This window comes from Macrotis lagotis, chromosome 4 (assembly GCF_037893015.1).
Source record: "Macrotis lagotis isolate mMagLag1 chromosome 4, bilby.v1.9.chrom.fasta, whole genome shotgun sequence".
Lineage (NCBI taxonomy): Eukaryota > Metazoa > Chordata > Mammalia > Peramelemorphia > Peramelidae > Macrotis > Macrotis lagotis.
Genome location: NC_133661.1, coordinates 205,587,470 through 205,615,123, shown reverse-complemented (window position 1 = coordinate 205,615,123; position 27,654 = coordinate 205,587,470). Strand labels below are relative to the sequence as shown.

General features: G+C 34.5%; 1 protein-coding gene across 3 annotated transcripts in view; it reads right to left on the bottom strand.

Moving 5' to 3' along the window:
• CTDSPL2 (CTD small phosphatase like 2) overlaps positions 1 to 27,654 on the bottom strand; it is a 97,075-nt gene that overhangs the window by 14,945 nt on the left and 54,476 nt on the right. For all 3 annotated transcript variants that reach the window (XM_074235290.1, XM_074235288.1, XM_074235289.1), the window contains 6 exons: positions 24,264 to 24,402; positions 21,964 to 22,113; positions 13,681 to 13,896; positions 4,636 to 4,714; positions 4,353 to 4,464; positions 1,930 to 2,016 (listed from right to left, as the gene is read on the bottom strand). In XM_074235290.1, the coding sequence (XP_074091391.1) occupies positions 1,930 to 2,016; positions 4,353 to 4,464; positions 4,636 to 4,714; positions 13,681 to 13,896; positions 21,964 to 22,113; positions 24,264 to 24,402 (783 nt within the window). The remainder of the gene's footprint in view (positions 1 to 1,929; positions 2,017 to 4,352; positions 4,465 to 4,635; positions 4,715 to 13,680; positions 13,897 to 21,963; positions 22,114 to 24,263; positions 24,403 to 27,654) is intronic.

The window sequence follows — 27,654 nt, the reverse complement described above, 5'->3', positions numbered from 1 at the left end:
AAGACATCATTCCCTGTTTAAAGGGAGCTTGCTGGTCTGAAAATTGTGGGAAACCCTAGCCCAAAGATTTCTCCAAACTGGTAACTGAAAAACAGCATGACTATGTCAAAACTATTAAAAAAAAATCAAGAAGGTGCAGAACTGTCACCATGAACATCCTCAAAATATTTCCAAAGGGGAACTCTACCCATAAAGTAATTGACATTCAAAGGCTAGCAAATCTCTTAACTCATTGCTCCTGTTTATTTTTTCAAGTTTGAAAGTTCCTTATACACTCAATTCAGAAGGAAAATCTCTTTAAGAATGTCTAAAAACCCAAACATACTGATGGTTACACTGAGACAAGAAAAGTAATTTTGAGATCCCCCCCATTATTACTTAAACATACTTCAAGAATCATGGGCAAAATATGATACAACATCTATATTCACAATAAATGAACTTTAAACAAGGTGGAGAGGAGGGAAAAGAAAGTTAAACAAAAATGTTAAGAAGGAGATGAGAATTCAATTCAGATGTGTGAACATGGAAAAGAAACTGGTATGTGTGTGGGGGAGTTCCTCTACTTTTCACATTCACTATTTCAACACTAAAAAACACAAAGACCAAAAATGAAAATAATCTGGAAGTTCAAGATACATTGGAAAGCAACATTAACTCAAGTTTTTCAAATCAAGACTATTTTTCTACAACCTAAAAAACCCTAAGTCAATCACAAAAAGAGAAAATTAAGCCACTCCTTTGATAGTCAACTTTCTTTTCTAGAATACTAATCAAAACTAATACCAACTACTTCATAATTAGCTTATCTATTTGTGAACTTAAAACATGTTTCATTGTTCCAGAGCCAGTTAAACAAAAACAAAAAAACTTCAAAGGACTCAGTTATTTTTACAATCATAGCTTTTATATCTTCCTCATTTCCAAATACTGCAGTAGTAGACAATTCAAATAAAAAAAAATTCCCACAGCACTTAGCTATTCTAATATGAAGTTCAAATAAAGTAGCACTTGAAACTAAAATAGATCCTGAGATCACTCCACATTCAAGTTCAGCAATTTCTAGTCTGAAGTCTACTTAATTCAACTAACAAAAGATCACCTGTGGCTGAGTAAACAACCAATAAACCAACTACTACTGACCATGTATTATGTGTCATATCTAAAGCTTTTTACCCCTCAGATTTTTAAAACTCTAGACAGCCCCCCGCCACCCCCCACTATTTACTGCACCTAGGATCTCTTTACCCTTCTCTAAAACGTTAATTAGAGTATACTTAGGGATAACTAACCCATTTTACTATTATCACTTATGGTGCTTTATAGTTTTCAAAATGTATATAAATTTAATTTGAACTTCAAAACCAAACATAAACAATTATTTTCCCACACCATCACTGATCTCAATCAATAATACAGATAAGGTATGTGTCCCTATTTGCAAAACCTTAGGCAAATCTACTGACTATAAAATATTTAATTCTGTAATTAAAATAGCTAATTTAGATCATCGCAGATTCTAAAAACTACATCACAGCAGTATAAAGATAGTGACCAACAAAAATTGAGGGTTTTTTAATATTTAGAGGAAATAACAAAACATTAACCTGATAATTATCTCTGAGGGGATTTATAATTTCAGTGCTCCTGCCTCCACCTGCTGGCAAACAAGATTATAAAACTAAGCATAAGACACTGGTAAAAAAAGAATGTTAGCATTTTTTTCCTCAAATTAATGATTTTGTTTTACTATTTAGCAGTATTATTTTATTAGTGAATTCTTTTTAAATTCTTATAAAATCCAAGTCATTACACATGATTGAATACAGATCAACATACATCTCTCTTACAAAGAATTATAGATTTCTTGGTTCAGTATGTTGTCTACAAGGTCAAAATAAAGTAATTTATAAATATTTTTCTAATTACCTGATAAATGACATCTTGGAAAAGGACTGGAAAAGTAAGTGCAGCATCTTCTAGTTCATTTAGACTACAGTGCACTAGTGTTTCATCCTAAAAAAAAAATATACATTGATTAAATTAAAGAAAACCTTAAATGAATTTTTAAAAATCTATGCTCTACATCTTTATCTCAAAATAACATTTATTAAGGCACTCATTCATAAGTTGTTTATATTTTATTTATTTATAATTTCTAATGATTTATTTTATAATCCCTGGTTGTAGGATTTAGAGGCTATTAGGTAGGATATGCTATCCAGAAATTCATGTCTGAAGTCTCTAAATAATGCTGTTTCAAGATTCCTATTGCAAAATCTTACATAAAAGAACACTTTTTCCCAACAAGCAAGAGTGTGTGTGTGTGTGTGTGTGTGTGTGTGTGTGTGTGTGTTGTAGAAAGTCCCTATATCTGAGCAAACCTAAGATAAATTCAGACTCGGAGGGTTAAGAACAATGAACTAAAAGTTTCGAGACCTGAGTTCTAATCCTGACTCTGCCACTAAGTATTTTTAGCTATGCAAATTATTTTTTGGGTATCATTTTTACCCATCTTTATAACAGTAGGGAAGAAGAGTGCAAGTCATTTTACTAAATGTTTCAAAAATCTCTTCCAATTCTAAAAAAAATTCCATGGCTAGGTATAGTTAAGGCTTGACTCATAAGAATCCCTTTCTATTCACTGAGAAGAAAAAAGGAGGGTTAGGATCCATTGTTTTTTTTTTAAAGGTTTTTGCAAGGCAAATGGGTTAAGTGGCTTGCCCAAGGCCACACAGCTAGGTAATTATTAAGTGTCTGAGGCCACATTTGAACTCAGGTACTCCTGACTCCAGGGCCAGTGTTCTATCCACTGCACCACCTAGCCCCCCCCCTTTTATGATATGAAAATTATCTTTTTTTAGTTCAACTCTGATGAAAGATTGTTTTCTCATCTAATAAGATGTTATAAGCCTATTTTTTAAAAAATAGAGACAATAATCATACAGAAAAATCTTTAATGACTTAGGACCAATTGAATTCTAACACTAAGGTTATCTTTTTGATTACATTCTAGGTTGGCTGTTATATCCCTGTTAATTTAAAATTAATTCTATGAAGTCAAATGTCAGGGTATTTGCTTAGGCTCATAACTTTTCCTACAATCAAATCATGACACAATTGTGTTGCTTCTTCAGGCACAACATAGCTGAATATCCATTGTTCTTTTATCATCTTCTACAAAATTGGTAAATTACCAAGCACAAGTATCTCAATAAGCTAGTCTTCTCCCTACCACCTAAATAATATAGCTCAAAACACAGCTGTTATGATCAAATAAATCCTCACCAAATCAACCTTACAGCTTCTACCTTCCAAGGAGTCTTGATCTATTCATGTAATTTAAAAAAACACTCCACACCTTCTCTGTTATACCTATTATTTCTACCTTCCCAATTATCCTCAACATTCCAACAAAATAATTCTTCCTTGTATACATTAATTTTTCCAGCCATAGGACCTTCTCACTCAATCCCTTTCCTTTAACACAATTGTCTAAATAAGTTATCTTCAAAACCTTAATCCATTTGGATGCCTTTTGCAAGATATTTTAGCCTGGGATGTGGCAAAAGGAAATAAGAACAAAACTATTTGAAATCTAAATTATCACTTTAAAAAAATAAGAAAAATCCTTTTCTTTAGTATGAAGCATGCACAAGGGTTAAGATATGTCTATTGTATTATGCATGGCATCAGACATGCTTCCCAATAGACTGGTGTTATTACTGTTGTTCTGATTTGTTTCCCATAGAGAAACCAGTGTGTTTAGACTATATATTTGTAAGCTTTTAAAAATCTATCTTCCTATAAAAAACAAATTACTTTTTATTCATATCAAGAGAACATATGAAGTATTAGGGCAATGGGATCATATTCTGGGCCTCTATTATTAAACTCTTGCTAACACAAGTTTCCTGGCATTCAACACTACTTAAAAAATAAATATAGTGAGAGAGGTATAATCTTACATAATGAGCTTTATTAAGATAGATTCTATATGATTCTTGCAAGAAAAAAACGATCCACCCCAAAGAAGAGGAAATCAGACATCTAAAAATTGTTATGATGAAAAGAAAGAACTTAAAAATTTGGGTGGAGGGGAAAAAAAAAACTGGGGTCCAGGCATAGTGTTAAGCACTGACTAGAGAACAAGAAATAAATATCTGAATTTCAAAAAGTCAAGACTGTTGCATTATATAGCACATTTACATAAAATTTTTTTAGTATGTTGATAATATATTTTATACAAATATAATATATATATTCCTTATTTGGGGAAGCATTTTCACTTTAAGAATACCAAATAATGTCCCTTTCATTCTTCCTTTATATATATATTTATATATACTCACCAAGTCTAGGACTAGGGAAAATTCTGGTGTACTTCTTGTTTTCAAAGGAAGAGCTGGCTTCCTATTTAGTTGTTCCTCTGTCAATGGGGGAACATGCTTGATAAAATAATAGCTACAAGAAAAAAGTTTATAAGAATTACATTAACTTTCTATTTAGCTCCATTTTTAAACTGCTAAATAAAATTTATACTTAATTGAAACATAGTATATTACATCTAAGAAAGAATACAAGCTGAAAGACAACTGACTCAATAGGAGCTTCAGTAAAATCATTTACACTTACGGGTCAAATACTTCCCAATCTTCTTCATAGGTTGCTTCTGCATGGGCTGATGAATAACCACTATCTGGAGACACAGGTGCTAAAAGTCAGTAAAGTAAAATGAAACATTTTACTCAATGCTTAAAAACTTCAATAAAGTAAACTTTTTTTTACTGCTTTGACACATATACTCAAAAATTGTTAAATATAAAAAACAATCTGTAAGCATTTTAAAACCAGTTAAATAGTACTCTTAGTTCAGATAATATGATAAGAACAGTATTTAAAGAATATGCTAGTAATTCTTAGGACAGATTGGAGATCATATGTGAGTGTTCATATCTGAAGTGATGACAGCCTAGTATAGATAGTTAAAAAAAAAAGAAATGGGAAGAAAACAACAGATAAAGCCCTTCTGAGGGAGGACTGATAAGATTTGTTAGATGATTCCCCCCCTTCCCCCTTCCTTCCTAAGGGGAAAATGGGCATGAAAATAGTTTAATTTTGAATAAATTGATTGTTTATAATATTAAATGTAAACTCAGGGCTATGAATAGAAATTTTTTCATACTGAATATATACTACCTTAACCTTACTTACCTGTGTAAATAAATTTCTGAATTCAACATGAGAAAGAAATCATTAAATATTAAGTTAATTTTACACTTGCATTAAGTCCAAAACAAAATAATCTCAAACTCAGAAAACTACATTACTAAGAAATTGTCACTTGACAGTTTTGCAAACATAAGACAAAACCATTTTGAGGATTTTCTAAGTCACTGGAATCACTGAGTCCCCCTCATGGCATATGAAGCCATAATTCTGATTATATATAAAGTTATCGTCACCCAAGGGACACCCCATCATGGAAGGAAGGTTTTCACTTGGGAACCAGTTTATCTTTCACTTTTCTCCTCTATCTTGAAGCCAAAGTTACAATCTTATTCCAATTTCAATAAAACTGCTGGAAACTACCACCTAAAACTGTGGGTTTGGTTCACACTCTTTTACATATTGTTTTCCCTAGCACTTCAGCTTAATTCTGGATTCCCTGAATTCCTTTACCTAAATTCTTACTAATTTGGTGGCTAATTTCTTTCCCTTGAGAATTAAGTTTGATTCATTTCAATCTCACCTCTCCCAAGTCCCCCAATCATTTATGTTTTGTCCACAGTTTTCACAGAAAGTCATCAGCATTCCAAAGAAGTAATCAATATTCCTACCTCCTTATACTGAAAACAATTTCCTCATTATTTCTCACATTGGCCACTGCTTCATTCAAATAATTTCAAGTCTAATAGGTGTTAGCATATTTCCTTTTTGAAAACCTTTGTTCTACCACTATTATCTAACCCTGATCATCTCACTTTTCCTGATAACTTTCTCCATATCCTTATCACCCAATCTACTGACCTCTAGGACACTCAATTTCATTAATGACTTCAGAACTGGCTTACTACTTTCTCCTGTTATGATCCTAGAAAATAATATTCATGCAGATGACCATTACTGATTCCTTGGACTCTTAAAATTTCTTAATCTTCACAACTCAAAAGATGATGCCCATCTTTACTAAAGTTAGATCACACCATCACTTGAAACTGCTCAATCTCTAATAGGTTCAATACACATTTTTTCCCAGATCATACTTGTCCACTTTTTTCAAAATCTGAATCTTTGCTCTCAGTATGATGTCCAGTTTCTCAAACGCTAGTCTCCCAAGCCAACCTTTCTGACTTTATTTCAAATCCTCATTCATTCTTTAAGAGCTTGATTGTAGTACAACTAATTTTTTCCCCCATTAATAGCCACCTTTCCCCTAACCTTATGCTGTTTCTGCTTGGCTTAATTTCCTTCCCTCATCTGACTCTTTTCCAATAAAGTCTTTTATCCCATGGTAGTAGACTAACACTTGTGTTACAGCATCTCCTTTCCTGTAGCTGCAGAGAACACCATTCTCCTTGTCAGAGTTAACTGCTGTAAAACACCCTAGATTTCCATTTCCAACATCCTTTGGTACCTTGCTCCATCAAATATGTTCTTTATGGCATCTTCAATCTTTCTTCCTCTGCTGGCTCTTTCCAGCAATTTACAGAAATGCTAAGATTAGGCCAGCCAGGTGGTGCAGTGGATAGAGACCCTGGAGTCAGGAGGACCTAAGTTCAAATCTGATCTCAGACTCAATAATTGCCTAGCTGTGTGACCTTGAGCAAATCACTTAAACCCCACTGCCTTAAATTTGAAAAAAAAAGGGGGGGAAAAAAAGAAATGCTAAGATCAAGCAAACCTGGTTTCCAGAACAGCCATCCTATTCAAAGTGTTTGAATATGGTCACTAACAGCACTTTAATGGTCTCTCTCAAATGAAAAAGAGTTTAGAGTTTAAATTAAGTTAAATTGGAGTTTCTTCTAATTCTTTAATATCCTTGATTTTTTTTAGCATTTAAAAATTCTGACTTTTCTCCAGAATATTCTCTCCTTTTGTTTTCATGATGTTTTTAAAAAAAATTCTTTTGCTAAATCTCTCACTTATCTCAGTTGATTTCCATCTCTGATTTTCTTCATTAAGCTTACCAATGTGGGCATTCCTTAAGCCTGTGTGTTCTGTTTTCTTCTCCTAATCTCTAAATACTTTTCTTTGACTTCAGATAACATCTTATAAGGATGACTCCTTAATGTTTATCTCCAATCAACTCTGAACTATATGGTTCAACATTTTGAACTACCTTGAACTTATGGTACCTTAAGAAAGGTTTAAGGGGGGCGGAGCCAAGATGGCGACAAGAAAGGATCCAGTCTCAGGAGCTCTCTGATAAAACTTATAAACTAAGGACTCCAACTAACCTTTAGAGAGACAGAACCCACAGAAGGACCCAGTGCGGCAGTTCTCCTACTCAAGGTAAACCTGGAAAAGAGCAGAAAGGCTCTGCTCCCTGGGGTCGGAGGGGCGGCCTGCCAGAGGGGTGGCCCACCAGAGCAAAAGAACTTCAGCCTCTGGGAGGCAGCCCCAGGGCCCTGGGAGCCCCAGCTCACAGCAGCAGGGGAGTCTCTGGAGCTACACCCCAGGGAATACCGGGCACAAAGTGGGGGAACAGCAGGGGACCTCTGCCAGAGCCAGCATGTTGGAGCCCAGCCCTCAGGGCACACAGCAAGCAGCTTGGCCACCTCAGCCCAGATCCAGGAAACAGAAGCAGGCAGAGCTGGTAAGCAGGAGCCCCCAGGGCATGAGCCCATTGAGCTGAGGGAGGGGAGTGAAGAGAGACTGCAGAGCTTTGTCCTCTGCCCCTGGAACAGGACTCTGACCACATTCAGAACCTAATCGCAGTCTAGGCCCCCCCATAGAAGAGTAGGGCCTCCACCTCAGCCCCGTGGCAGAGGGGGGCACATATGGTCATTCACAGACCAGGAGGGAGGACAGAGCCCAACACACTGAGATCCTTGTGGGAGTGTCCCAAAAGCTCAGGAAACACCCCAAAACCAGGCCCAGGCTGGGAAAATGAGCAAGCAGATAAATAAGAGGAAGGCCATTGAGAAATATTTTGCAAATGAGCCCAAGAAGGATCAAAATACTCAGTCTGAAGATGAGGAAGCACAAGCTCCTGCATCTAAAAACTCCAAGAAAAACAGAAATTGGGCTCAGACTATGACAGAGCTCAAAAAAGACTTTGAAAATCAAATGAGGGAGTTAGAAGAAAAACTGGGCAAAGAAAGGAGAGATGCGGGAAAAACATGAAAATGAAGTCAGCAGCCTAGTCAAGGAAATCCAAAAAAAGGCTGAAGAAAATAGCATGCTAAAAATCAGCTTAGGCCAAATGGATAAAAGAGTTCAAAAAGTTATTGAGGAGAAGAATGCCTTAAAAAGCAAAATTGGCCAGATGGAAAAAGATAAGAAAACTCTCTGAGGAGAACAAATCCTTCAGACAAAGAATAGAATTCAGGGAGATTGATGAATTTACCAGAAATCAGGAATCAATACTTCAAAACCAAAAAACACGAAAAATTAGAAGAAAATGTGAAATATCTCATTGAAAAAACAACTGATATGGAAAACAGATTTAGGAAAGATAATTTAAAAATTATTGGAATACCTGAAAGTCATGATTAGGAAAAGAGCCTTGACATCATTTTCAAAGAATGACTACAGGAAAATTGCCCTGATATTCTAGAAGCAGAGGGCAAAATAGAAATGGAGATAATCCACCTATCCCCCCAAGAAAGAGAGCCCAAAAAAATCAACCCCTAGGAATATTATAGCCAAGTTCCAGAACTCCCAAGTCAAAGAGAAAATATTACAAGCAGCAGAAGGACACAGTTCAAATATCGTGGAGCTGCAGTCAGGATCACACAGGACTTAGCAGCAACTACACTGGAAGCTCAGAGGGCTTGGAATACAATATACCGGGGAAGGCAAAAGAGCTTAGAATGCAGCCAAGAATGAACTACCCAGCAAGGCTGAATGTCCTCTTCCAGGGACAAAGATGGACTTTCAATGAACCGGGGGAATTTCAAATGTTCCTGTTGGAATGGCCAGAGCTGAACAGAAGGGGCAAATATGAGGGACTTAATGATGATGAACTGCACGTATTCCTGCATAGAAAAATGATACTGATAATACTCATATGAACCTTCTCAGTTAATAGAGCAGGTAGAGGGAGCTTTTGTAGTTGAAGCACAGGAGAAAGCTGAATTCGAAGATAAAATATGGTGTAAAAATGGAGTCAATAGAAAAAAAGGGAAATGTGATGGGAGAAAGAAAAAGGAAAGGGGGAATAGGCCAAGATATTTCATATAATAAGATTTTTCTTTATTACAATGAGCTATTGCAATGATATGGAAGGGGGAGAGGGAACGGGGAATGAGGGAATCTTTGCTCTCATCAGAGGTGGCTAGGAGAGGAGACAGCATATATACTCAATGGGGTATAGACATCTGGAGTAAGAAGGGGGGGGGGACGGGGGGGGCGATGTGAGTGATGGAGGAAAGGATGGACCATGGGGGAGAGTGGTCAGATATAGCACATTTTCTTTTTTACTTCTTGCAAGGGGGATGGGATTGGAAGACCTGTCCAGGACCATAGGGCCAGGTGGATAGGGCCAGGTGGATTGCGCCACTCAGCTACCCTACAGCAGAGTCAGAGTGAAAGGAGAGAGAAAATAAAGTACATGGTAGTGAAGAAATAAGAAAGGAGGGAGTTGTGATCAGCAATGGCAATGGTGGAAAAACATGGAAGTAACTTTTACGATTGACTTACCATAAGTAATGTGATCCATGCATGACAGAGTTGTTGGTGTTGAAACAAAGACTCAAGCACATTATTATTATTATTATTATTTGGGAGAGGGTGCAGGGCAAATGGGGCTGGGTGGCCTGCCTGGGGACGCATGGCAGAGTGATCGTTGGTTGTCTGAGGCCAGATTTAGACCCGGGTGCTCCTGGCTCAAGGGCCAATGCTCTGTCCGCCACCCAGCCACCCCTGCTATTATTACTATTTTATTTTATTTTGGGTCTTCCCCCCCCACTTCTTTTTGGTTTTTGCAGAGCAGTGGGGATCGGGTGGCTTGCACGTCACATGGCTGGGTGATTGTTGGGTCTAAGGGGCTGGATGTGGGCTCGGGTGCTCGTGGCTCCAGGGCTGGTGCTTCGTCCATTGTGCCACCTGGCCATACCTACAATTATTACTATTATTTTTCTCTCTCCTTTACTTTATCACTCAAGCAAGTCTATATTTGGAGGGGGTATTTTGTTTACTCTTAAACAAGAATATTTTATTAATGTAAAAAAAACCACTTGTACAAAATGAGAAGAAAAAAAGAAAAAAAAAGAAAGGTTTAAATTTCATTTCTAATGTAGGACTACAAGAGTTCTCTTCCACCTCTAGAGCTAGGATCCTGTGTTATCTTCTTTAAATATCTTTTGTATAGCCCCCCGCCCCCACTACTTCTGCTACTGCCACTCTTTTTTTTCTTTTTCTTTTTCTTTCTTTTTCGCTGCAAGGTAATGGGGTTAAGTAACTTGCCCAAGGTTACACAGCTAGGTAATTATTAAGTGTCTGAGTCCAGGACTGAACTCAGGTCCTCCTGACTCCAGGACCAGTGCTCTATCCATTGTGCCACCTAGCTGCCTCATACTTCTGTTTATATTAATGCAAGAGATTTCTACTGGGTGTCTGTCTTGTCTTAGTCAAACTTTTCCCAGAATCATCTTTCACACTAGCATCAAATTAATTTCCTCTAAAGCATAAATTTGATCATATCCAAACCTTCAGTTGTTCTCCAGTCTAGAAATAAAACAAACTCATTTATATGAGGTTAAAAATTCTCTAGCCCTTAGGAAAACTGGAAGTTAGTATGAAGAAATTTGGATTAGACCAACACATCACACCCTATACCAAGATAAGATCAAAATGGATACAGGATTTAGACATAAAAAGCAATATTATAAGCAAACTAGAAGATCAAGGAGTAGTTTACCTGTCAGATCTATGGAAAGTAGTTTATGACTAAAGAAGAGATGGAGAACATCACTAAAAACAAACTAGATGATTATGATTAAATTAAAAAGCTTTTGCACAGACAAAACCACTGTAACAAGATAAAAAAAATGTAGTAAACTGGGAAAAAATCTTTACAACTATTATTTCTAAAATATAAAGACAACTGAATCAAATTTTTAAAAAAAAGGCATTCCTCAATTGACAAATGATATGGAAAGGCAATTGACAGATGAGATCAAAGCTATCCATAGACATATGAAAAATTGCTCTAAATCATTACTTATTAGAGAAATGCAAATTAAAACATCTCTAAAGTACCACCTCACACCTCTCAGACTGGCCAGTATGACCAGAAAGGACAATGATCATTGTTGGAAGGGTTGTGGGAAATCTGGGACACTAATACATTGTTGGTGGAGCTGTAAACTCAACCAACCTTTCTGGAGAGCAGTCTGAAACTATGCCCAAAGGGAAACAAAAATGTGCATACCCTTTGATCCAGCAATTATCACTACTGGGCCTACAACCTGAAGAGATGATGAAAAAGGGTAAAAACATCACTTATACAAAAATTTCCATCACTGATTTTCTTCATTAAGCTTCCTTGTACAAAAATATTCATAGCCACCCTGTTTGTGGTGGCAATCAAATAAATGTCCTTTAATTGGGGAATGGCTTAGCAAACTGTGGTATATGTATGTCATGGAACACTATTAGAAACCAGGAGGGTTGGGAATTCAGAGAAGCCTGGAGGGATTTGCATGAACTAATGCTGAATGAGCTGAGCAGAACCAGAAAAACATTTTACACCCTAACAGCAGCAACATGCGGGTGATGAGCAACCTTGACGGGCTTGCTCATTCCACCAGTGCAACAATTAAGGACAATTTGGGGCTGTCTGCAATAGAGAATACCATCTGTATCCAGAGAAAGAACTGTGGAGTTTGAACAAAGACCAAGAACTATTACCTGTAATTTGGGGGGTGGGGGGTGGGACTGATATCTTATTGTCTGATCTTGCTATCTCTTTTACTTTATGTTTCTTCCTTAAGGATATGATTTCTCTCTCATCACATTCAATTTGGATCAATATGTACCATGGAAACAATGCAAAGACTGGCAAATTGCCTTCTGTGGGGGTTGGGGGGGAGGGAAGAAAATTCTCCAGCCTTACTCCCCCTTTGTGAATTGTAAGCTCTAACCAAACTAGGTTCTCCCATGTTCCCCAATTTATTCCAATCTTTTTTTGGTCTTTGTTATCTCTTTCCTTCAAGATTGAAATGGATTCTTCCTTCTCTACCTGGTGACTTAAAATTTCCTTTTAAAATCTTTCCTAATTCCACAATAATAGGTGATTCTACACCTACTTACACTACTTTTGACTTTCTTATACACTCTGCATTTTCCTTGTCCCCCAAGAGTTTTATAAAATTTAAAGTTAGAAAGACCTTTAGAGAAAATTTAGTTCAGTCTCTTCATTTGGAAGCTGAGGACCAGAATCAGAGAGCTTAAATGACTTGACTACAATTACACAGCTAATATGACTCACAGTGAAGATTTGAGCACTCAGGTTTCTTGGCTTCCAAGTTCAGTGCCTTTTCTACTTTATCTCACTTGTCTACTTTTAAATGTGTGTGTGTGTGTGTGTGTGTGTGTGTGTGTTGGGTTTTTTTGCAAGGCAAATGGGGTTAAGTGACTTGCCCAAGGCCACACATCTAGGTAATTATTAAGTGTCTGAGGAGGGATTTGAACTCAGGTACTCCTGACTCCAGGGCTGATGCTCGCATCCACTGTGCCACCTAGCCACCCCTAAATATTTTTTAAAAAAGATTTGTATATAGGTCTCATTTCCCTACTAAAGGTCCTCAAAGGACTGTTGCTTTTCATTTGTTGTCCCAATGACTTTATCCAAAGAAGTACTAGTCAAGAAAATTAGATTAGGAAAGGACAAATAATTAAAGGTCTATACTAACAACAAATAGTTTATAGTTAATTCACAGTGATCCTAGGTTAGACCAGACAAAGGGCTGGGTATGTACTAGTTATGCCACTCTTGAATTACAATTCTTGTAGCCATACAATCTCAAGTCTCCATACTCCTAAAGCTGCAGGGTCCTAGAATGGTCAAGTCCCTGGGAAGATTTTTCTAGGGAAAAATCTTCCCCTTACTCTCAGAGTCTTTTAGGAAAACTTTATTCAGGAATCTAAATTACATTTGAAAATGTGTGTACTCCAACAGGCTCAGGTGTTAAAAATTCATAAACCCTTAGTAATTTAAAGAAATTACATCTACAAAATATATCCAAAAGCTCAGAGGTATCAAATAATCCTCAAAAAAGAAGAGTACATGTGAAAATATTTTTAGCAGAGTTGATTTTTATCACCAATTTTCAATCAAGCATAAATTTTCAGCTGATAAAATGAAGTTTTCTAGAATAGTTAAACATGATTTTGAAAGTAAAAAACTAAAATCTTATTCAATAAATTTCTTGGGAGAAAAAGTACATTTATTTCTTATATAAAAAATTTATTCCCTTGTAATTTGTAGAGTAATTCAAGGGGTGTATTTACCTGTAAGAGGTGGTATATCACGATTAGTTGCTTCTTCCACTTCTTCCAAACCATTATTTATCGTAGATCTGATTTGCACTGCTTGATTTGAATAAGCTGTTCCATTTGTTGATGTGGTTGTACTGGTAGTGATTTCATCTACCTGTTCCATATCAAGCTGTTTCACTATTTCTTCAGCTTCCACAGCTTGTCCGGGGGAATCTGATCCTGATGTTCCTGAAATAATGATTCAATAAACTAAAAATCATTATTCTTAAAATTATCTTAAAAGATTATAATTTATTTCCTGGGAAAAAAGGAGGGAGGCATATTTCAATTTCAACTAAAAAATTTCATTGTTTCTCATTATAGGTTTGATAAAGTTCAATGACTGAACAATTTTAAAATATGTCAACAAAGAAATCTTCAAGACCTTAAAAAATGTTTTATTGGCTTCTTTTTTTTAAAAGCTATTGTCATTTTCTAATCAATACTGTTCCTGCTATGAATATAAAAACTCTTGTAACAAAGAAAACATTAAACAAAACTGACCAACTCATTTTCTGGGACCAATATTGGTCATTGTAATTAATTAATCTGCACCTACCTACATTTTAATATTATTTTCATATACATTAGAGTAATCCTTGTATAGATTTTAAATATTTTAGAGATACCCAGCTACATGAAAGAAATAAAATAAAATAGAAAAAAATAGGGCAGCTAGGTGGCGCAGTGGATAAAGCACCGGCCCTGGAGTCAGGAGTACCTGGGGTTCAAATCCAATCTCAAACACTTAATGATTACCTAGCTGTGTGGCCTTGGGCAAGCCACTTAACCCCATTTGCCTTGCAAAAACCTAAAAAATAAATAAATAATAAAAGCAAATAAACATTTTAAGTAACTCAGTAAGTCAATTAGGTTGGCAAAATGATCTCTTTTGAGGGATGTCCATATTTTTTAAGCATTCTTCTACTGTGAAATGGGGTTTATATTTGTGAATAATTAATGGCTCCTCAGATATTTTAGATTTTTTAAATCTAAAATGTTAAATTTATTTTATCATGATTTTTTCTTTTAATGTATTATACAGAAAATAAAAATAATAAAAAATACTTTTACTTGTCCCTTCTATATAATGGAGATAGAAGTTTCTGTTTTCTTCTATCATTTTAAAAGTAAAATTTCATGGATATCTTTTGTTTATATCACCTACATTACCCACTGTGTTCTTCTCAGTCACTTCACAGGAAGCCATTCCTTATAATAAAGATTGTATAAAAAGGAAGAAAAATTCAGCTAAACCAGTTTTTAAATCTGGTGCTATGCAGTGTTCTATATTCATGATCAGATTCTATGCCTGCAAAGAAGTGGAGGGGGGGTAGGGCCTAAGTATGATCTCATATATCTTCTTTGATCATGGCATTCAATTATTTTGCTATTCTTCCCACCTACATTGTTATAATATGTACGCGCTGTTTTTCTGGTTCTTCTTATATCACTTTGCATCAGTTCATAAAGTTATTCCATGCCTTTGTATCATATTCATATCTTATAGTAATAATCCATTACATTAAAGCACCACAATTTCCTTTATCCATTCCTCAGTTGATGAGCAGCCATACTGTTTCCAAATACAGTCAAACTGGCTTTCTATTCCTCACAACACACAGTCCATCCTCCCATCGCTGTGCCTTTTATACTGGCTAGTCTTATCATTCCTGAATTCACTACCTTCTTATCCATGCCGCACTGAATTTCTTTCTTTTACTATGGTGCAGCTAGAGCACCATCCATCCTCTGAGTAGTCTACTCTGATCCCTCTATTAGTGCCCTCTCCCTCTCAAACTACCTTGTATTTGTAGCAACAACTTGGTCTATATCTATGGATTTATTCATTTCATATTCATTTTGTACATAATTTTATAGATACATGTTTCTCCTTTTAGAATCTAAAGTTCATTACCACTGAAGAATGTCTCAATTTTTGTACTTTATACATGAAATCTAGCATTAAACAGAATGCCCAAACATAGCAGGCAATTAATTAAGACTTGTTTGATAAAACAATTTGCTATCATTACAACAATAATATAGGGGCAGCTAAGGTAGCACAGTGGATAGAGCACCAGCCTAAGAGTCAGGAGCACCTGAGTTCAAATCCTGCCTCAAACATTCAAAAATTGCTTGTAATAAGTGTGATAAATAATAAATAATAATTATTTTAGTTAATTTTAAAATTATTTTTTTGGTCAATGATTTCCTTGAAGTATATACCCAGTAACACAATCTCTGGGTCAAAGGAATGCACAAATTAGTCACTTACTTTGCATAATTCCAAACTGTTTTGCAGAATGGTTTCTTGTGTCATTTGACAGGAATTTCCTTTTTTTGAGCTGTGTGTGTGTGTAAATTCATTTCCAACACAATTGCAAACCATATTCGCAGGTATATTTGCTAAGTAAAGAATCCTTTCAAGGCTTAAAAAAAAAAACCCTAAGATTGCCTGATATCTCTATTTCACAAAGCTATTCTTTTTATTTATTCAAAATTAGATAATTTTGATGATAATCACCATAATGTTTTAAAATCAGGACTTTCATTTATTTTTAATAAGACTATCTGTAAAAAAATTTATATAGGGGACCTACTAGAAGTCTTCCATTAAAATAATTAGTACAAGGATGTCCATTATCAATAATATTATTTGATATCGTAATAGTAAGAAAAACGAATCAGAATGGAATTGAAAGAATCAGAATGGACACAAGGTAATAAAACTATTTCTTTTTCCATACAACATGATATGCTGGAAAAATCCTAGAAATTCAACTAAAAAATTAGTTGAAACATTAATTTTAGCAAAGTAGCAGGATATAAAAAAAAATTCACTTCTGTATGTCAACAACAGTACCTCAACTGCAGACTATACAAAATACCTGGGAGTATATCTGCCAAAATAAACACAGAAACCCCAGGAACATAATTAGGAAACATTTTTCATACAAATGAAGTCAGTCTCCAAAAATCGGAGAAATAAGTATTAATTGTTTAGAGATGGGCAGAGCCAAAATGACAAAAAAATAACAATTCTACCTAAAATATTTATTCAATGTCATCCTAATTAAATCACTGGAAAAAATTTTAGTCAGCTAGAAAAATGACAACATTCAGGAATATCAAACAGGAATATCAAAGAAATTAATGAAAAAAACAGAAAGAAGGAAATTGAGTAGCATCAGATATAATATCAAATTATAATACAAATGATCATTTTAAAACTATCTGGTACTGGCTGAGAAATAAAAGGTGGCTAAGTGGAAGGGAATACAAAGCAGTAAATAATTACACTAACTTTTAGTTTGATAAATATAAAGACTTAAGATTTGGGGATAAAAATTCACTGTATGGTAAAAATTGTTGGGAAAACTGGAAAAGTGAATGACAGAAATTGAGTGTAGAACAGTATTTCACACTATTTACCAAAAAACAGAAACATGACATAAAAGGAGATATTGTAAGAAAATAAGAAAAACATGGGGCAAGCACTGGCCCTAGAGTCAGGAGTACCTCAGTTCAAATCCGGTCTCAGAAATTTAATAATTACCTAGCTGTGTGGCCTTGTGCAAGCCACTTAAACCCATTTGCCTTGCAAAAACCTAAAAAACAAATAAACAACAAAAAACCCCATGAAACTACCCCATCAGATTTATATAGGGAAAAATTTGTGAATAACTGAAGATACAAAGCATTGTGAGATGTTAAGTGGATAATTTTGATTATATATTAAATTAAAAAAAGTTTTTGTACCTTTTTAGCCAAGATTAGAAGGACAGAAGAAAACAGTGAAAAAAATTTACATTTTTCCTCATAAAAAGATTATCTTAAATATAGAGAACTCTGTCAAAATTATAAGTCATTCACTAAATGATAAATGGTCAAATGACAAATAAAAAGTATTAAAAAGTCATTTGAAAAACCTGCTCTAAATCATTATTGATGAGAGAAAAGCAAATCAAAACAGCTTTGAGATATCTCACACACATATCAGATTGGCTAAAAAAAGGACTGAAGAGTTAGTGCACAAATATTAGAGGGGAAAAGCTAGGACAGTAATGCACTGTTGGAACTGTGAACTGATCCAATTATTCTGGAGATGGAATGATATCCAAAGAGTTATAAAACTGTACTTTTTGTAACCCAGCAATACTACAAATTAGTTCTGTTTTTAAAGTGATCCTGGAAAAAGGAAAAGAATCTATATGTTTCGAAAATATTAAAAGAAAGAACTGGACACTGTGGGAATGCCCATCACAACTGGAGAAAAGGCAAAATAAGTTGTGGTATATGATTGAGATAAAATACTATTCTACTAATAAGAAAGGATGACTGGTTGATTTTAGAAAAACATTTTAAATACATGAAATAATGAAAAATGAAGTGGGCAGAACCAAGAGAAGGTTGTATATAGTTAATGACAATACTGGTTTGAAGAATAATTGTAAACAATCAAGTTATTCTGAGTTCTGTAAATATTCAAATCAACTATAGGACCTATGAAGAAAACTGCTTTATATTTTCAGTACCTAGTGGTATACTTTAGTTACACACACACACACACACACACACACACACACACACACACACTCCTGTGTCAAATGTAGCCTTCTCTAATGTGAAGTGAGGAAGGAAAGAAAAAAGTAATTTGGAATGTTGCTTAACAACAACAAAAGGGGAGGTAAACCTATGCTATATTCACACAAAAAAAACTTGTTTTTTTCGTGGTTTCCCTTTTTGTTCTAATTCTTCTTCCACAGCATTACTAATATGAAAATATATGTAATATAATTGTGCATGTATGATCTATATAAGATTACTTGCTATGCTGGTATGGAGGGATGGGGGAGGAGAAAACATTACGAAAAAATTACAAAAAACTATCTTTCCAAAGCCTGGAAAAAACCAACCAACCAAGAAATAAATAAATAAATAAATGCAAAGCCCAATGCTATCATTCAGAAATTGTACTAAAGATGTGCCTTTAAAAATCAACCAGCAAAAATTTATTTTTTTTATTTATTTTTCCAATTATCTAGATTTTAACATTCATTTTCATAAAATTTTACCCCATCTCCTCTTTTGGATAGCAAAAAATCTAATGCACAACACGTTAAATATATTTCTACACTGATGATATTTGTCCTTTGTTCTCGAAGAAGACCATGGTATCAGGGAGGTGATGTCATGACAAAGCAAGGAAATTGGATCTGGATTCCTCCAGAGTCTTCTGGGTTCGTGTACAGAGATATAAATCCGATGACTCAAGATGGCCCTCAATTCAAGACAATCAGGGTTAAAGTGTTTTGCCAGGTCACACAGCTAGTGAGAGTTAAGTGTTTGAGAACAAATTTGGACTCAGGTTCTTCTGACCACAGGGTAGTATTCTATGCCCTTTTTGTTTCTACTTTCACAATAATTCCTGAATTTTCCCCCTTCTCTCTACTCATAAAACCACCACCACAGTTCAGATCTTCCATTATCTCTTGCTAAAACTACTGCAACAGGCTAATTGGTGTCCCCACTTTAAGTCTTTCGACTCCAGTCAGCTCCTAAAGTAATTTTCTTAAAAAGAATGGATTTGATCATATCACCAACTATTCAATAAATTCCAGGATCAAATAAGTTTCCTATTATTTTCAGTATCAAATAGAAAATCCTTTCTCATTTATATTCTATTCTTTCACATTGGCTTGTTCCCCCCAGTATTCCTTGAGGCAATCCCCAGCCAGATTACCTACCAAAAATTTTATAAATGTTTATTTTATGTTTATAAATGTTTTTGCAAGGCAATGGGGTTAAGTGACCTGCCCAAGGTCACATAGCTAGGTAATTAAGTGTCTAAAGTCAAATTTGAACTCATATATGCACGGTTGGTGCATATATATTTTTTGTATATACATTATGCTATTTATAAGCTACATTTGAATTCCTCAAAGAACAATAATGTTTTGGTTGTATTTTCATTTCCCTAGAGCTTACCAGTTTCTAACACATAGTAAATAAGTAATAAATACTTGCTGACTCACAAAACTTATATTAATAAAGATTATGGAATCTAAAGAAACAAATTTTAGGGAATCAGGTATATTTTTAAAAATCCTTCAAAATGAAAGGCACAAAAGATCTGTTTGAAGACAGCATTGGTTAACAAGCATTTATTAAAAGTTCAGGGATTTTGCTAAGCACTGGGAATAAAAAGGAAGGGAAGAAGGCTCTTTAAAAAGTTCACAAGCTTAAATGGCTGAAACAACATGCAAACAAAAATGTACAAGAAAAAAGGAAATTAATTTTCTTTTTTCTTGTTTTAGATTTTTGCAAGGCAAACAGGATTAAGTGGCTTGCCCAAGGCCACACAGCTAGGTAATTATTAAGTGTCTGAGACTGGATTTGAACCCAGGTACTCCTGACTCCAAGGCCGGTGCTTTATCCACTATGCCACCTAGCTGCCCTGGAAATTAATTTTTTCAATGTAAATAGTTCAAAACAAATCTAATTGTTTTAAAGAAGGAGGCTGAACTTCTGATAGCAATGGTATAGGAAACTGATGGACAAGCAAATTAACTCTACCAAATCAGGGTGACATGTTTCTTGTAAGAAGAAACTCACAACACTGAGAAATTAAGTGACCCAGAGGTGGGTCTTAAACTCAGGTTTCCTGGCTCCAAAATTCACTGCCTGTCCAGTATGCAATACTATCTCTTAACAGCTTGTACAGGTTTAAAAATAATAATTATGATATGGTAAAGTAGAGAAAGGCACCTCAAGTCAGATGAGAAGGAAGAACAAAGTACATATCTTGGGATAAAGGAAAGGAAAACAATGCTGGGTAGGGTAAAGAGATATGACTTACTGAATCAGGGATGGATACTGTTTAGATAAATAGGCAGTCAGATTATCACTGTCAGAAGCAAAGATTTGAGAACTAATCTTGAAAGCTAGGTGTAACAGTGTGAATTTTATGCTCTAAGAAATAAGCTGTTTTCAAGAAGGTCCTAGAGCAGGGGATGCAAACATGACTAAGGCTGATGATGGTTAGGCCCCATGAACTTTTAAGTCCTTTAAAACTGTCAAATGTAATTCTATTTTTCAATTAGTCTAATGGAATGAAAATTATTTTAAAATAAAGCAAAAAAAATCATTTAAAAACAAATAGAATAAAAAATGTAGAAGGATATGGAAATAGATCAATTTTGTTATTATCTTGTAAAATTTCATATAACTATATGTCTTAATAAAACCCAAGAACTGTATGGTGGGGTAGTTGGAAGTGCAATGGAAAGAGCCTGGGCCCTGGAGTCAGGAGTTCCTCAGTTCAAATCTGGCCTTAGACATTTACTAACAACTGTGTGATCTGTGCAATTCACTTAATTTTGACTGCCCACAAAACCCACCCTTGTCCTTGCCCCTCTTCTATGTGTTCCTATATTTTGCTGGACACAAAGGATTGAATTATTTTCACAACAGAGAATCCACTGACTTTCCACTTGTGTAGTCAATGACAATGCAGCAAAATGCTAATTAGAAATGTTGCTTGTATAGAAAATAAGGTGTCTACCCTTTTATAACTATTCTCTTTAGGATATGAATTATGCCCTCCTAATATCCCTTTGAATATTTATGGCACTTTTTTACTATCATGTTCTACTTCATAGATATCTTATAATTCTCCGTTCTAGACCATGTCATCAAAGGGAGGGATAACATGTCATTCTTTTTATCCTTCACAATGCCCAATACAATGCCTTAGACATCACAGGCATTTATCCTATTGAATCTATCCAATGAACGCACTGGGATTAAAAAAATAGTATTTCTATAGATAACAAACACAAAGTCAAAGAAACTAATGTACTCCAATAGATCTGTTATCAATTTGGAAGCTGCCACCAACAACACAGATTATAAACTATACATGATTACTTATCCTATTCAACTTTTACTCATATCCTATAATAAATTTACTTCAAGGACTCAAGTTAATATGCTAAAAAAGACTTCCTTGATTCTTCCTGATTTTGTGAAGTAACCAGGTCAATGTGTTCCCCTCAACATAAGATCAGTTCACCTTTTCTATCATAATATATATTGATAACATCTTTTATATTGCTGTTCCTGTGTGATATAAGTCACATAACAAGACAATTAAAAAAAAACCCAAACACATCTTAAAAAGTATTAACTAGGAAAAAAACCTGAAAATATATACTTCCTTAAACCATATTATCTCTAATAGATGATACTTACCATTTTTATTTGCTGGTGAGAAAAAGTTGAAGACAGGAGAAAAAATGGTCCCCAATAATGTAGTCCTTGGAGGACTCCCAGTGGCAGGATTATCTTCTAGTTTTCCATTTTGTTTTACATGTTGATTTGTCATTTCATAACTAGCAGCTTCTGAAAAAAGAAAAACAAAGCCACATAAACTATGCTGAAAATAAAACACTGTCTTTCACAAATACATCCCAAATTACTCTTCTCTGAAATAATGTGAGTAAACTTTTATTTCTGTTTTATTTTGCAAGACAATGGGGATTAAGTAACTTGCCCAAGGTAACACAGCTAAGCAATTAATAAATGTCTAAGGCCCAATTTGAACTCAGGCCCTCCTGACTCCAGGGTCAGTGCTCTATCTGCATCACCTAGCCGCCGTTTGTCCTTCATTCTTGAAGAACACGACATAAGGGAGATAATGTCATAACAAGCACATGAATTAGATTTTAGTGAGGGAAATTGCTGGACTAAGTCACCAGTTTCATCTTCCTCTTCCAGAGTCATCTGGATTCAGTGGCTAGATATGAATTAGGACAACTGGAGATGGCCCTAGCTGTGAGGCAATCAGTGTTAAGTGACTTGTCCAATGTCTCAATATCACTCCTGTCCTCCTGATTCCAAAGTTGATGCTCATAATAACTGCAATATGCTTGTTGACTATTAATAATTTTAGCAAGCAAACCAAACCAAACCAAGTGATGAGACAAATTCTTCCATCACATATAAAGAATAAATCTGCTATATATGACCCAAATCTCAGTTTGACAATTAAGTTATTCATGCACATTTGAGGATTCTATTTTCTAAACATTTTCTGAAATTGCTACTCTAAAGAACAAATAAATAATCAGCATGACTTATGGGGCAAAATGGATTGGATCAGTAAGTTGAAAATGAGGTTAAGTTGGCAAGAGGCTTACTTAGGAAACAAGTAAATCTAAGGTAAAAAGTTATGAAGTTCCTTATGAATAAAATGTTTGATTCAAACCCCAAATCATGTTTAAACCAATCACATAAATTATTAACACAAATACACATATTTGGACTGGAAAACTTAAGAATAAAATCAAATCAAATTATGGGAAAATTTTTCAAGTGATCATGATTAGTGCTCACTAACCTTTCTTTTCTAGTATTTTTACTGATTTTATATTGAATGAGGAGCCTTAAAGTATGTATTTAAAAAGACCTATGGGGAATCTTTTCAATTGTAAAACAGAAGGGGGAAGGGTAGCTAGGCTAAAAGTTTACTTACATTTCTATCAATACTAAAGGCCCTGGAGTCTGGAGGACCTGAGTTCAAATTCGACTGCAGACACAGCGATTCCCTAGTTTTGTGACCTTGGGCCAGTCACTTGAACCCACAATGCCTTAAATAAATAAAATTCAAAAAAATACTAAAGGATTTGTGATTTTGGCAACAAATTTAAAACAAGCTTTATCTTTGATTCAAACAGCACTCTAATTATTTCAGAAAATTAAAACTTTGGAAATCAGTTAAAAATGCTGGCTTGGATGTATTTTCATGCCAATAAAAGCTCACAATTAAGTTTTTCTAACACTATTTAATTAATTTCAACAAGCACTTAATTAAGTAATTCCTACTGAGTCAGGCATTAAGGACAAAAGTAAAGGCAAAACTAAAAAAATGATAAGTCTTTAACCCTCAAAGAATAATTTTGCATTGGGGAAAATGAAGGGATTCTAAGAATGTGGGCATTATTAGAAATAGAGATTGTATAAAACAATTAGATCTGAGATCAGCTAATGTTTATTTCTCAATTTAGAGATTAATCAACTTCCAAAGCTCCAAGTCCAATGTAGTAAAGATTTTTTTTAAAAAGAGAATTCTTTTAAGAATGGCACTGCACTCTTTCACGCTTACATCTTAGGATGTACACATTGACATATTGAAGCAATGCAAGACTTTTAAAAGGAATAATTTAGTGTCTGTACTCAATGAACTGAAAACTGGCCTACAATATAGAAGTATATAAATAAATAGAATATCTGAATATTTTAGTCTCTCAAAAAAATATTCAAAAAGCAGATGGAAAACATTGCATGGTTCACTCTAAGATCCCAGTCTCAAATTAGAAAAATCAATCATGTTCCTTTTTTTGGTATAAATATCAAAGAGGCATTAATCCCATCTTTACAGCAAGAAAGTTATTCATGATTATAACCCAGAAAGATCAAATGTTTTAGATAAAGGAACAGAATCCCTTTAATTGATATCTTTTCCCACCCATAAATTAAATAAACAAACAAACCTCCATTTACTTGACTTTTCCTTCTGACTCGAGATATCTGTTTATTGGGCTTTTCTCCTGTCCGAGGTGTTGATGTGATCAAATTGTTATCTATATCTCGTTCTATTCTACTCCTCTTGGAAGGATTTTCTCTCTCTTCCTTAAAAGGTAAAAGAAAAAAACACAGAAGTGAATGATGCATTACTTCTCACAATTTACATTAATTAAAATGCTAAATTAAAGTATAGATAAGATTATTCAAATGAAAATCAAAAAATGGAATTTTTAAAGAATAAAAAAAGTCAGGCAAAAGTAGAATTTTCTTAATTACATATATGATAAACAAAAAGGAGTGTGATCTGGTGAGGCTTATTTAAAATTACTAAATGTCAGTTATAATTATTATTAGTGTTCATTCTACTACCACCTCTTATTCAATAACATTTATAAATTCCTTTGATAACAATCAGTCTAACATTTCATTCTGGAAGGGTTCTACTTCCAGGTTTTCCAGGACAATGGCTGAGACCATATCTGACAGGTTTCACCATGCCAGAAAGGTTTAAAATATAATCTCTGATCTTTTTATCAATATATTTCCATTGATTCTCTATCACTCCAAAAGAACTAAACTGGAGGGTTTACATAAAGGACTAGGGGAAAGGTACCTGATGATCCTGAGGGAGTTGCAACATTTATAGTACTACTGAAGAAGTGAGCAGCAGAGCTAAGTGAAAAGGATGACATCAGAAAGATAAGATGGACTGTTTAAAAAAAAAAGGAAATCCTCAGGAAAGAAGGTAGACTGCATAGTCTACATCTAGGAAAGAAGGTAGATTGGATACTCTGCACATTGCATTCTGGGTATCCATGTAGTACCATGAAATCTAGTTGAAAGCTTCCATTATGTTGTGTGGAACCCCTATGGAGAATTTATTGGAGAATAAAGAATATAGACAATATTGGAGAATATAATGAAAGAGAAAAGTGTGGATGGGTAAAGATCTATACCACTAGAGGCAATGCCTACACTCCCCCCCCCCCCCCCCCCAAAAGAATGCTCTCTGCAAAAGACTGTCTGATGTTAGACCAGTTAAGCATAAAGATGCATGTCATTAACTGGTGCCTAGAGATGAGATTTTGCTCCTGGCAATCTATGAAACAGATTAAAAAAAGTGGCTATCTGTATGGCTACCTTTTGCTTTGGAGTGACAATGAAAGGGTAGCACAAAATGGAAAAGAGTGCCTTAAGGATCAACAGTTATAAATTTTCTTTTAACTTATTAAACAAACTGTTGGTGTTTTCTCTGTTCATCCAAGACTAATAAATCGGGGCAGCTAGGTGGCGTAGTGGATAAAGCACCGGCCCTGGAGTCAGGAGTACCTGGGTTCAAATCCAGTCTCAGACACTTAATAATTACCTAGCCGTGTGGCCTTGGGCAAACCACTTAATTCCATTTGCCTTGCAAAAAAACTAAAAAAAAAAAGAGACTAATAAATCAACATATTACCAAAGGACTTAGAATATGCTAATATTGACATTTTAACTATGAATAAACCAAAGCTACATAAAGAAGTTAGGATGGCTCAAAAGCAACAACAAATATATCACAAACATTTGGCTGTCCTAATAAAAATTAAAAACCACCATAAAAAGGTAACTTTGCTTTATGTGTCAACATATTTTGCAAAGAAGAAAGGAGAGAAATCTATAAAAAAACCAATTATGATTGTAGAAATTAAATCAATATATATACCTTAATACTCACTGATTTTAATGTAAAAGTAAAAATTGCTAAAAATACAGCTCAGGGTCAAAAAAAAAAGATGACAGAGGTTTTACACTAACAGTCACCTCATACCTATACATTTAAAATAATATCTTAAAGAGAGTTGTGCAGTTTTAGATAGGATGAAGTCCAAAAAATATCAAGATAAAGCTATTTTCTTTTAATGGACATGAAATAGACTGGCTACTAATATAAAAGAAATTTTAAAATGAACAGTCTAAAAATAATAGCTAGCATTTATATAGTGCCCTAAGGTTTGTCATCTCATTTGATCCTCACAAAAATCCTATGAGATCATTATTCCAATTTTTAAAATGGGAAAACTGAGGCAGAGATAGGTTCAATTTCTCAGACTAAAAAGTAGGATTTCAAAAGATTTTGCAAAGTTTATGTAGAGATGGATCATTTAGAACAAAGATCAAAGTCAACAAATTATGGGAGAAAATACAAAATGAATTTATTATTAATAGATTATATATATATATATTATTCACTTCATGATAAATTCCAAGATTAAATGTTAGAAACAACATTCTATACTTATATAGTCTTCTTCCTACTAAGAGGAGGATTATCTGTTCCCCAAATATTGGTCATTATAATAAATTGGAGTTTTACTTACTGAAATTAAAATACGTATTTTCTTCATAGTTCTGTTTTCTTTCTCTTTCTCTTTTTTTTTTTGGTAAGGCAATAGGGTTAAATAACTTGCCCCAAATCACACAGTAAGTAATTACTAAGTGTCTGAGACCAGATTTCAACTCCTGACTCCAGGGTTGGTGCTCTATCCACAGAGCCACCTAGTTGCCCCCATAATTCTGTTTATACAAAAGTCTTTCAGTGTTTTCTTACAATACTTTTCTTTTATATTAATATACCATGACTTTTTTTTAATCATTCCTTAATCACTGGGCACATACGTTGTTTCCAATGTTTTTGATACCACAAAAAAGCATTGCTATGAACATTTTGGCATATTAAGAGACTTCACATTTAGCCTCAACCTATCTCTCCAGTCTCATTGAACATTACTCTATGATTCTGCAATCTAGACAAATTGGCTCCCTCTGTTTCTTCACATGACCACCCCATCTCCCATCTTCATGTATTTGCACTAGTTATCCTGCTTAACTAGTACACATTTTTCTCTTTACATGTGCTTCATAAAGCCATTTTTTCCTTTAAGAGGTAGAACAAGAATCATCATCAGGAATTATTTTTGTGATCTTCCCAGCTATTAGTGCCCTGCTTCTGAAATTACCTTGTATTTAAGTACTTGGTATAGATTTATACACTTAATATTTAAATTGTATGTGTTCATGTATGTATTTGTTGTCTATTTCATTAAAATACAAAGTCTTTTCCAGTAGGGATTGATTAATTCTTTTTACTTGAATCCCAGTACCTAAAATAGTGCATAAAGGGCACTTAAATACTTCTTGGTAGATTGGTTTCTTTCTGTTTTTTATATCCTTGGGGATTATGTCCAACATGCTATGAAAACTACTCAAAATTACTTATTCAAAAAAGGGGAAACCACAAAAATGTTACAAGGATACTGAAAACAACAAGGGCTACCACCATTTCTTACTGAAGCTTAGCCAGTATATCAAACACTTGAT